The 13113-nt window shown below is 39.0% G+C and overlaps 1 protein-coding gene and 1 long non-coding RNA gene across 2 annotated transcripts; both read right to left on the reverse strand.

The window, feature by feature from the left end:
* Positions 1–2357: 2357 nt before the first annotated feature.
* Positions 2358–3851, reverse strand: LOC124280444 (glutamate receptor 1-like). Its single transcript, XM_046716383.1, has 2 exons — positions 3584–3851; positions 2358–3165 (listed from the first exon to the last, which is right to left on the reverse strand). The coding sequence occupies exons 1-2, from the start codon at positions 3814–3816 to the stop codon at positions 2952–2954; spliced, it is 447 nt and encodes a 148-aa protein (XP_046572339.1). The 5' UTR covers positions 3817–3851; the 3' UTR covers positions 2358–2951.
* Positions 3852–7747: 3896 nt separating this feature from the next.
* On the reverse strand, positions 7748–9232 carry LOC124280462. Its single transcript, XR_006899684.1, has 3 exons — positions 9160–9232; positions 8820–8907; positions 7748–8057 (listed from the first exon to the last, which is right to left on the reverse strand). It is a non-coding gene; the product is annotated as an uncharacterized LOC124280462 (long non-coding RNA).
* Positions 9233–13113: the final 3881 nt, after the last annotated feature.

Raw genomic sequence — 13113 nt, forward strand, 5'->3', positions numbered from 1 at the left:
AGTGTCGTGTCAATCGAAACCGAATCAAACAAAGCTATTGTATGGAATTTGGCAGGGGATATCATCATGACAGAGCGGCGATACACTAGATCATTAGTGTATTGTAATCGATCCATGTGTCAGCTTATCTAAACCCATAACACACTTTTAGCAGCAGGACCAAAAAACAACAACAATTATCGTGTAGTTTTACTACGAAATTACATTTGTCTACCAAAATTAATCATTTCTGCTATCATAACCATCGGTGGTTATATTTCATAGGAATTCTGCCTATACGTTGTTTTGGTGTCTCTGTACAGTCGTATGGACCCGTGAAGGTGCGGGTTAGAATATTGATCTTCAGTAACCCATGCTTGTCGTAAGAGGCGACTAACGGGATCGGGTGGTCAGGCTCGCTGACTTGGCTGACACATGTCATCGGTTCCCAATTGCGCAGATCGATGCTCATGCTGTTGATCACTGGATTGTCTGATCCAGACTCGATTATTTACAGACCGCCGCCATATAGCTGGAATATTGCTGAGTGCGGCGTAAAACTAAACTCACCCACTCACTCACTCTTTACAGTCGTACAAGTGTTAGTAAGGATATATTAACCCGATGCTACTATAAACAAACATATAACGGTAATTCGCTCCAATACTCCAAACCATAAACCTGGACATAAACAACGACGTCTACTTTGTTTGGAACAGTGAGGGAGCAAAACCATCTTTCGAGGGCATGATCTATATCTTGTTCAAATGCAGGGACCCGACCGCGTCATATCAAAAAACGTTAAACCCAATTTCACCTCACATCACCTCAAATGCAGGGAGGTAACGTCACGTTGCAGTAGGAGAATGCCTTGCCGTATGTTGCAGATCTTTTTGAACTACCGTAACATTCTGTACTGTCATGTTCTCAGAGACCTCTCTTCATAGAACACGTATGGGATAGGATGGAAGAACGCTTACGACAGGATCAGAAACAACCGGTAATGAAAGCTCAGGTGGACATCCTTTGATTGGCATTTGGAACAAACTGACCCAGTTTTGAATTATAGGTTGTTTTCAATGCCCCACCGCTGTTATCTATGACTAAGTCGTATTATTCTGGAACATGCAGAATCTGCTGTTTGCATTCGTGCCCATATTGACGTATCAACAACGGATTTACTTTCCCTCAGAATGATAATTCTATTTCTGCTTCATTTCAACAGTACTAAGAGCACTAACCATAACAGCAATACTCGCACATATTTATTAAACCGCTTAAAGGTATATTTGCTGAAAATGAATTCCACGTCATTATTCTCAGTTTAAGTTTATTAGTTTCAAGAAAGATATCCCTGTTCACCGTAAATTCACTACCTGAAAGTTCCCTGATGTTTAAGAATCACAAATGTAAATATTTGGCATAAATAGCAAATTAAATGACATGGTTATCTTTAATAAGTCACTGTAGAGGTAAGCATTTCCAATACAAGAACCAGATTGGTTATCTGAAAGAAATACATAAATGTTCAACACACCAATTCTGTCAAGTATTGCTATATTTTAATCAATTCAATGGTATATTAATAGCGTTCAGACAGATGGCATGTGTTTCGTTTCTATTTCTGTATACACACATACACAGACCGAGAGACACAGTAATAAGTAGGAATGTTTATTGAGGGAAAACATTATTTATTCTTTCGACAATCATTTTTAACACTCATATATGCAGAGATCTATGTTTATATTCCTCTTGAAGAATCGTCAAAAAAAATAAATCGTTAATGGTAATGTTAATAAAGCATGTGAAACTATCTATTTTATATACTATATAACTAGGTTCGATTTATTACATTTTATAAGATAGGCCACGGAAGAACATTAACGTTGTTTGCTGGAAGGAAGTTCTGTGTAATTCTTGCCACATGGGGTCTTGCATTGTCATGCTGAAGCAGGATGCCCTGTTGGCGATTGCGCAGAAATGGCAGTACTGTGGGGCGAAGAATGTCATCGATATACCGTCTGACCGTCAGGTTGCCATTGACGATGACCAGTGGCGTCTTTTGTTCTCCACAAATGCCTCCCCACACCATCACACTTCCCATTCCATAGGGAACGACCTCCTGAACGCAACAGGCGGCCTGTCGTTCTCCAGTACGACGATAAACCCGTGCCCTGCCATCGTTTCGGTATAAGAGAAATCTGCTCTCGTCGCTAAAGAGCACTCGCTGCCATTGACGTCGCTGCCATCGTCGTACTCGCCGTACCCACTCCAGTCGTCTCTGTCGATGTGCCTGGGTCAGCCGCTGTCCCCGGAACGGTCTGTAAGCCCTGATGCCAAAAGCTCTAAGCCGCCTGGTCACTGTGTATATAAAAATATACCTTGGTGATACTACTCATTAGTTATTATGTGACAATTTTAGGTTGATAAATCACAGCATCTGTTGGTTTTCATTAAAGGGGAAGTGTACATGATGAAACACCTAATAGACCAATTCTGACCCTGATCCTCACGGGTCTTTATCGTGTGAAACAAAACAGAACTTCTTGTGTGAAACAAAATGGAATTTTTTAATCAGTTAATATTAATGTTTGAACATATATGATAGTAGAATGCTCAATATCATTGCTCAAATTGTATGCCACCATGTGGCCTTCGAGGGGGACACCAGAAGTGGGCTTCACACAATGTACCCATTTGGGGAATCGAAACCCAGGTCTTCAGCGTGACGAGCGGGCGCTTCACCCACTAGGTCAACCCACCGTCCCTACGACATCCACATGAAGCACAGCTTCGTATTGCCATTAACCTGTACTATCTCATCTAGAAGTCAATAAGTACAAAGGCCAAGGATGGAATCTGGATTCTTCTGAAGAGGTTCCCTGTGTTCATAAGTTCATTAGCTACTTCAGGGACCAACAGGCTGGTGCTCTTTGCAGGGATCTCGCCAAGAACAATGTCATGTACGTTCACATGTTGTGCACCCAATGTCGACACAGTTCCAGCATCAACATCACGCATGACAACCCAATCCCTCCACATACAACCAGAAATCCACCTAACACATCCTGAAGTGTTATTGTCTTCACGCTTCTGTCGACGCCGCAGGAGCTGTCACTGTCATTGGCGATCCGATTCTTCCACCAAACGTCCATAATACCACTCTCCTTTAGCTGACGCATTCTGAAAAGTATGTACAGTGTACGGTGTTACATGTGTACAAGATAAAAGGTATATTACTTTTAATAAAGAAAGCTATCAAGCTTATGTCAGGAATTATTACGTTCTTTGTTTGTTGTTTAACGCCGCACTCAGCAATATTCCAGCTATATGGCGGCGATCTGTAAATAATTGAGTATGTATCAGAAAATCCAGTGATCAACAGCATGGGCATAAATCTACGGATTTGGAAGCCGTATCATCGAGTCTGACCACCCGATCCCGCTAGTCGCCTCTTGCGACAAACATGGTTGCTGGAGACCAATTCTATGCCGGAGATCTTCACGGGTCGAATTTCGACTTTATTTTACAATTATGAAAAGAAAACATACTGATTGCTGTGGAATGATCTTCCTGGGGACACAATAATGTTTTTACGTACACGTTTTCGATGTCTGATTTGAGAGGATAACCTTTCGGCGTTGCAAAAGCTAGCATTTCATTCTCATAGGACGCGGGTTCCCCAACTAGTGCCAGATGACAGTCTTTAGCCATGAAATGCTCCGCAGATGAGCTATATGTGATGAAAGCATGTGATCCTTCTTTGACCCTTTCCATTTGCCTATCTTTATCATTTAGAAATATTTCTGTGTCGTGCTCGCTTAATGTCTTCATTTTGTCGTAAAGTCGACGAATATCTGGCCTCTGCGATGTCTGTTAAAATATAAGAATCATGTAATTACTAATAGTAATTTGTAATAATAATTAGTTTCGAATAACGTCAGCATACAAGGGCAATATACATGAGAAAGTGGGTGGCGGAAAGGGTGGACAAGGATGAAATTTACACCTTTGACAGATTGCATGAATACTTTCCATGCTAAGGGCTGCGTTTGAACCATATATTTCAGAAGGATTCAGTGTGACTAGATGTTCCCTGTTGATGAAGGTAGACTTCAATGTAGTCACCCAGTATCAACGAAACGGGTTCAAACTGAAACTCCTATAGTCATGCATGTGGACATGGTGTCAACTTAGGAGTGACGAATGAGTATGGTTTCACGCCGCTTTAAGCAATATTCCAGCAAATTCACGACGGGGGACACCAGAATGGGTCACACATTGTACTCATGTAGGAAATCGAACCCGGGTCTTCGGCGGTCAACGTAGGAAGCCTCCTAGATGATTCAAGATCTCAAACATGATAAACGACTCACCACAAATGACAGAAAGCAGAAAGTATTTCTGAAGAGCATTGAGCATGAAAACAAATTATGAATAGATGAACCAGCTTGTACGTTATCAGCCATTGTGCTGCCCTAGCATATTGATAAAGTCCTTATGTTTCCCAGCAACTGATCATTATCAATCTTTCGTCGTCACATCTCTGATCTGTTATCTCTGGTTTTGAGATCCAAGGGTTATTCATATATCCAGAAATTTGTGTATCTCGTAACTGGGGATTATATGGATGGAAGGCTCGTTGAGTATTTGTAATCGTACCCTAGTGGTGTTCATTTCGAGTCCATAATCGATTCGTTACAGGCAGTCATCAAACATCACTGAGTGCGGAGACAAAGTTCAAGCATGTTACATAATGATGTCAAAGTGAAAAAAGTATTGTTTAAGCAGAAACAGACCACTTTGTAAATACAATCGTCAAACACATTTCCATGGCCATTAGACATATCTGCAAAATGCAAATCCGATTGTACGATTTCAACAATACGGTGCTTTCGAAAATGATGCCAAAATGATGTCAGATGCAATTCCCTATTTTGAAATGTACCATAGGTTCTGTGTGTTTTTGTCGGGTGCACACTTGACCTGCCTTTGCATATGTTTTGACAGGTTCCACAACAGACACTCAATGTACCGTATACTTATTGAACCCTTTGCAAACCATCGGAAAATCTTTATTTGAAAAATATCTCATGCAGTTACCTTCAAAATCTGAAAGCCTATACCGACGTCGGACATGCCTACAGTGTAGTCGCTGTCGACGAGGTCATTGATGCTCGATACCTTTAACATTCCTGTTCCCGCCGTTAAAGCGGCCATCAAATTAGCACTATATACTGACGAAACCACAATAACTAGAAGCCAGGAAGAAGACAGAAGAACCTTTCCGGCATATGTACGGGGCTCCGTTTGAAACCCTGTTACAACAGAAAAAAGAATTGTAAAGGATGTTACCGTATCACTCATAGCTCGGCCGTGCATTGACAGTTTCCTATTAGAATTTCATTTCACACTGACGTCTTACGACAGAATGCCTTTCAAGAGTCTTTTTTTATTTTCATATTTTCATGCTTACAATTTTACAGTTCGGTTTGTCATTGTCAACAGTATACTTTCAAGAGCGTTGACTGTGGGGACTTTATAAAAGCAAGGGATTCGCATTACCAAGCAGTGAACCAAAAAGATCTGTTTACTCGTTTATACGTAATACAAGGAATCGTATCTCAATAGTTAGTCAGCAAAACTGATGTCATAGATTCCGCAATAAAAAAAATACGTGTAGTAGAGTGCCCAAAGCACCAACTGAGATGACTTATGACTGAGTTAGAGTAATCATTTTGGCACTTTGATGTAATATGTAATGATACATGTAACTACGTATATATCAGAACATTCAGAAGAAAGATTCCTTATAACTAGCATATAAGTATGTAGTCATGCTTCAGATGGGTTTGCAATTCAGGATGTAATGTACAGAAACATCACTGTTGGGATCATTCATTCAATTCAAATTTCAACGTAGTTTTGGTTTCAGAGTATGTGCCGAAAATGTGAAAGTATATATAGTAACGAAAACGGTCCACGTGTTTGACGGCTGAGTAAAAGCCATAAATGGCCATTTCGGATGTTTCATTAGAAGTTGGTGAAGAATTTGGGATGTTATCACTGATAATGAAATTGTGACTGGCCAAAATTCCTTTGGTTTCTTAGAGGTTGTTTACTGGAGACAAATGCTCATCTTCTTTGTTCTTATAGCCCCGGGTAATTTATTCCTCCTGAATGAAATTATACTACCCAGATTTTGTATTTTTGCATACATGCGAGTAGGATATTCAGTTCATTGACTACATGGTGGAGTCTAGGGCTGTGTTCCTGGTCAATCAGGCCACGTCATGACCTCTCCTGACTCTCAGTCAAGCATGATCAAAAAGACTCAAGAGCTTTATCTAAATACTCTACCCTGTTACAAATGCAGTGAAGGAACAAATGCACATGCCGTTTTCGACAGTAGGTATTGCTAGTATTGGTATCGTGGTAAATGGTTCTGTTTACACTGAGTTATCATTCTGGACTCCCTATGGAGTGTACAACCCAAGCTACCTGTGATGCGCTGGAAGATTAAACTGCCACAAGACTTCATCATCTTAGAGGGGGGCACCTTACTGACAAAGGAATTTGTGGAGACGTCATACGTACTACACATGCTTCAGGACAGAAACTCTAGAGCATACCCCTCATCATCTTAGCCTGAACCCATTTACTGCTATAGGAAGAGAGGCACCTAACTGACAAAGGAACATGCAGAGACGTCACATGTACTACACGTGCATCAGGACAGAAACTCTAGAGCACATCCCTCATCATCTTAGCCTGAACCCATTTACTGCTATAGGAAGAGAGGCACCTAACTGACAAAGGAACATGCAGAGACGTCACATGTACTACACGTGCATCAGGACAGAAACTGACAAAGGAGCACATCCCTACGCATCATCTTAGCCACATCATCTAACTGACAAAGGAACATGCGGAGACGTCACATGTACTACACGTGCATCAGGACAGAAACTCTAGAGCACATCCATCATCATCTTAGCGGGTACCCAGGAAGATAGCCATCTTACGAACAAAGGAACTTGCGGAAACGCCACATGTGCTACAAGTGCTTCATAATAAATACATATCCCTCTATTCTCTGCGATCGACGCGGCTTTACTAGCACAGTATGCACTGGAAAAAAGATACTTGAATGTATTGTAAATGCGCTCAATCGATAACAACACATTAATTCGAAACTTAAAAACATTATTAAAAACAATCATTATATATTTTGACATTGCGTGCATTTCCAATTCACTTTACCTTAATGTCTCATGAAACGTCCACAAATTGATAACAAATATTGCACGTCAAAGTAGACAAATATTTGGCATGGACAAGTTAACCGAAAAATCGATTGTATTGCACAATCTATATCTGTGATGTGCTAGTTGTTTGCGTTGTTCTTTATCGACATGTTTTATAATCTACCTTCATGTATCATGGAAGTATTAACTCGGCTTAATACTGCTATTGTGACTACGAAACTCACTCACAAAAGTGGAAGGCTATAATGTCTATCATGGCAACCATGTCAACAGAGTATCTTGCGAAATATATACAGTGGAATCTGTCAAATCCGGACTCTGTGTAATCCGGGTTTCTCCATAATCCGGACTACTCTCTGAGTCACAGCAAAGTTGTTCTTAAGTTATCATTAAAGCTTGCTTATAATCCGGACTCTCTCGGACTAAAATAACAGTAACTAGCTATGGGAACAATGCTTTGTAGGGTATTTACCTACCTTGTCTGAATACGGAGCCGACGAACTGCCAGCAAATACTTGGTAACTGCCGAATGAAAACTGCTGATGTTCCATCACATTTTGCGGTGAAGATACTGCTGTGATTTTCAACTAAAATAAATACAATAAATAACCCTCCAATAGCTGCTGCGAATGTGATGTAGACTTCAACTTGTAGAGGCTTGGCTACTAAGTAGAAAGACCTTGTTGTGTCAGTCTTCATCTTGTATATTATGTCCGATCCGTCGACTTTAATCGCCGGGAGGATATATTCTATTTCCTGTGATCTTCCGTAGTGAATAGTTAGATCGGAAGCTACCATGTCTACCTCCTGAAAGATCAAGAAGTACGTTTTCAGCTCAGTTGAATGGAATAGATGCGTGTGTTAGTGTCATAATGACATATTGACAAAATACAATCTCGTTTTCTGGTTTGTTTGTTGTTTAACGTTGCACTCAGCAATACTCCAGCTATAGGACTGATGTCTGTAAATCATCAAGTCTGGACCAGACAATACAGTGATTAATTGCACGAGCATCGATCTACGCAACTGGGATACGATGGCACATGTCAGCCAAGTCATAATCTCGTTATCCCTGATTCAATTGGTCATAACCGTATTCGTATTGACATTGGAAATGTCAAAGCCATTTTAATGGAAGCAGCACCATTTGTCATAACTGAAATTAATCCAGTTTTTGAATTTTCGTTTAATTCACATGTTTATTTCTAATATATTTTTTATCCTATATTTTATTAATCTGTACCATAAACTATAAATATATGTATGTATAACATCATCTGATTGTTTGTAAACTTGGGCTTTTGGTCCGTGTTGTAGATTGTGAATGAGTGAGTGAGTTTAGTTTTACGCCGCACTCAGTAATATTCGAGTCTCAACCAGACAATCTAGTGATCACAAGCATGAGCATCAATCAACGTAATTGTACAGTAAATATTGTTATAGTCCATTTTTAAATTGTAAATAATATTGTTGCAGCCAAAGTTAAATTTCAACTCACTCACTCACTCTATACCACTATTTCAATGTGATATCATTTTTCAATATCAAATATTTTCTGGGTTCTGTTACCCTTCTGCTTAGCTGAGCAACCATGCCAGTCCATGAGCCGTTTACCAATAACCCCCAGGTGAGATCAAACGGTTCGACGACATCATAACTGCGAGTCATAGAAAATATAACAATATAATACCAATCTTCAAGATTAACTGGATGCCTTAAAAAGGTTATCAAATTTCAAATATGTTACTTTTATCAAATACTAATATGAACAAACAGCTTTTTGATTACAAAGAATGAGTGTTCGTTACATGAAAGTGATCATTTTTGTTTACAAAAAATTTCTTTTACATGCAAGTGATCTTTTTCATTGACGATTGTAAACATACTACATGGTAGGAAGAAATAATACCTGAAATTTAGCTTTCTGGAGATTGCTTCCAGTATATCGAAGACATAGCCTGTATATACTGTCGTCCCATTCGTGATAAGCTTCTCGGTGTATATTTTTGACTGAAATAAAACAAAAGGTGAACCTGTAGCAAAAATGTGAATGAAGGTAACTACATGAGTTAAAATTTAAAGTCACTTTGGCAATATTTCAGCCATATCGTGACTAAAACAAGTTCTAGATTAACAATAAGTAAAGATAGATTATAAAGAGAGAGAGAGAGAGAGAGAGAGAGAGAGAGAGAGAGAGAGAGAGAGAGAGAGAGAGAGAGAGAGAGAGAGAGAGAGAGAGAGAGAGAGAGAGAGAGAGAGAGAGAGAGAAGAGAGAGACAGAAATAGGGACATTGAGATAGAGATGGCTCCGTGTGAATAGGACAGGGCAGGCGTTATAGACACTGTGGTGTTGCCACTTAGTGCGCTCCCATTTAAGTCTGTTATGTTCAACACAAAACAACAACACGTGTTCACAGCTCCCGCACTTTACTTGTCTGCCCATTCAGGCTGCTCATGCGCAGATACATTTCCGTTCTCTTTAATAGCCGGAGCATATAACGTAAACCGGACCATACCGGACAATAAGCACAAACACTACAGACACAAACACATTTTACCTCAAGCGTGGAAACCACCAGTCGCCTGTTATTGTATCCATACTGTGTATTTGGGTACACCCTTGTTACGTGAGTCACATTGGTTGTGTTCTTATCAGGAACGGGGATGAATACTTTCCCTTCTGGTGTATTATGCAAAGTGTACAAGTGTGCTCTGTTGGTTGGATTCTTCTGAAATATTCAACGACACATTTCAGCAAATTCATTCTTATGATAAATGTGCGTATGTAATCTGACCAATATGGTGACGCATTCAACTCTGACAATGTTATGGTTAATAACAGTTTTGTTACATTTAAGAATTAATAAAAATATGCTGATAACGCTTTGTAATGGTTCTTTCGAGACTAAACTACTTTATCTAATATCTCCCAAACTGTCGAAGATCAACAACCTCAGCATGCCTTCTTGAGAATGAATGTAAGTAATAGTGGCACCATGTCAATTACAAGTGCACATGCATGTACGTGTGAGGGTACACATTATCTCCAGCATTAAGATTGCAGTGCCTGTTTTGGCTAGTGTTCCTGTATGCGGCACTATGCCGATTCCGTTATGTTGTAACATTTGAAGAACACCAACTTAGCAATGTATTTACTGGCTTTTACTTATGTCGTAAAAATATCATTCACACGTACTGAAAGGACACAGCATTCATCATCTTGTATCATGACAGCAACGTTCTCCAAGTGGTTCACTGTCACTGCTTGTAGAATCGACTTAGTGTTCGCCAGGATTACGATTCTTGAATTGTGTCTAAAATCCGTTGTGCGATTGGAATTGAAATCGAACTTGTCCAGCTGAAGCAAGTAAAACATGCTAACTTGTTTAACTCAAGTAAATAAAAATGCATTGATATCACAATAAAGAAATTATACTGAACATAACGGTAAGAGATAATGAATATTTTGTGCTATTTTTTAGTTCGAGCAGACAGTGTAAGAAAATGATCCCTCAAAGTATTCATGGTAACATGGTCAGTTGACATTCAAATAATATATGTCACGGAACTACAGAACTGAAGCCATTTAAAAGTCAAACCTATCGATAAATATGTAATTGTACCCATGTGGGAAATTGAACCCGCGTATTCGGCGTGAAGAGCGAATACTTTAACCACTAGGTTACCCCATCGCTCCTCTTGTAATTGCAAAGAACACACACAAAATATCATCCAGTTTGAACTCACCAGTTCCAATAGCCACGCCGTTGATGTGATATTCAGTGCAATGATCACATTAATCTCCGGAAAGAGCAGAGAGTGAATATCTCTTAAAACATGTCTGTCCAGATACTCCAAAAAGTATATTTGTAGCTTCGTGCGTTCAGAGAAAAGTATTCCTTGAACATAAAAAACACTGATCATTTTAAAAAGACTTGGAATATCTCAAACCAAACATTAAGCACACAATTGTTAAGGTTCATTTCAAAATTATCTGAATATTTTGTCTGATTTCTTTTTCATTTACTTCGTCAAGCAGACATCCTTGGTTAGAACTGAAGTATAATAGTGAGTGAGCGAGTTAAAATTTTACATGGCATCTGCAATATTACAGCCATATAGCGATGAAAACAAGGTATTCAATTTAAATAGCTGTCGACAAAGGACAGTAAAACCAATTAGACTATCACAGATATATACTTAAAACTACTAATTAAATCTAAAACACTTTAACTATAGAGGAAGATACAATATAAAAACACTGAAGTACATTAACATCACTGAAACGTATGTATGTATGTATGTATGTGTGTATGTGTGTGTGTGTGTGTGTGTGTGTGTGTGTGTGTGTGTGTGTGTATGTATGTAGATGTTGCTTTCTTGGCAGACTATGATATATCCTTTGAACAATTTACCTTCATTTTGGTCTTGAATAAGAGCTATTGAGGTCCAATTTAAAACGTTCAGTAAGTTGTTGACATCATTAGAAAACGAAGTGACATTTAACCGCCCTTCTGCAACAGAAAAAGGTCATTCTAAAACTGCAATGAGTTAATATGAGTTTAAAATATATGTATTCCTTAAATAAAAAAGAACAAAAAAACCCAAGAAAAACTAACAACAATAACAACAAAAACATGCCAAATTGCACGTCCACAACGCACAACATACATACATCAACATGAAAATTATTAACATAATCAGACGATTAAACATGTCCACTATAAAATTTCAGTCTTTAAAGTAAACGAAGAAGACGAGACGTGTAGAAATCCATGTATGATATTTCCATTAAATCTATCTGTCCATTTAGTTTATTTTAGTTTGCGTTTGGTTGAAGTTGGAAACCACAAGCACGACATGCTAAAATTATAACGAATCGATACCACTTACCTTCAGAATTTTTGCATTGATATTGTTTACACAACATAAGACCTAAAAACGAAATATGTATCCAAAACCTGAGGAAGGACGACATTTGGTTCATGGATACTCGTACTGACGCTGGGACGATTAATGCATACAATATAACCACGGCAGCCTCATTGGTCGGAACAGCTTGCTAATGACTACAGGTTTGTATGAATAGGCTTTGAATGTAATTCATTTGGATGGTATAACTAAAGACTCATGTCATAATTCTACACAAAGACATAATGTCAACATGATAACGGGTAGAGCTGAGATCGAGGAGAATGGACCAGTATTTACGATGTCTGAAAGACTTATATAATCAATGAATACCTATGCAAATATAATTCAAAAGGAGATATTTATAACGTTAAAATAGATCTGATGAATGTGGAATGCATCTGTGTCATGTGACTGCGAATTGATCCATCGTGGACACAGACAATTTCACTTAATCCGCACCATATGTTTGTGTCAAGTTACCTTCGAATTGAATTCAGAACATCAATGACATGTCAGCTTCATATTGACATAATTTAGCTCTCATGAACCATCCATTGTGTTACTGCAAAGTATTTCCACATCCCCGTGGCATCTTACTTTCGCCCATCAAGTATTCACAAGGATAACTATGTATTGACTGCACGAGGACAAGCCATGGATGCATACTTTCACCCGTCAGGTATTCACCTGGATACGTATCCACTAACTTCACGAGGGCAAGCGATCGGTACATACAGTATCATTACTTTCATTCAATCAGCAATTCACATGGATAAGTATGTTCTGACTGCACGAGGGCAGGCCATCGGTGTATACAGAATTATAACTTTCACCCGTCAAGTATTCACATGGATAAGTATGTTCTGACTGCACGAGGGCCAGACATTGGTACATACAGTATCCTTACATTCAACCATCAACCATTCACATGGATAAGTATGTTCTGACT

Source organism: Haliotis rubra, unplaced genomic scaffold (assembly GCF_003918875.1).
Source record: "Haliotis rubra isolate DU_JTF1 unplaced genomic scaffold, ASM391887v1 Scf268, whole genome shotgun sequence".
Lineage (NCBI taxonomy): Eukaryota > Metazoa > Mollusca > Gastropoda > Lepetellida > Haliotidae > Haliotis > Haliotis rubra.

Coding starts and splice junctions, on each gene's coding strand:
- LOC124280444 (XM_046716383.1), bottom strand. CDS start 3,816: ATGAAGACATTAAGCGAGCACGACACAGAAATATTTCTAAATGATAAA. Junction 3,166..3,583: donor AAATCAGACATCGAAAACGT/GTACGTAAAAAC, acceptor CATACTTTTCAG/AATGCGTCAGCTAAAGGAGA.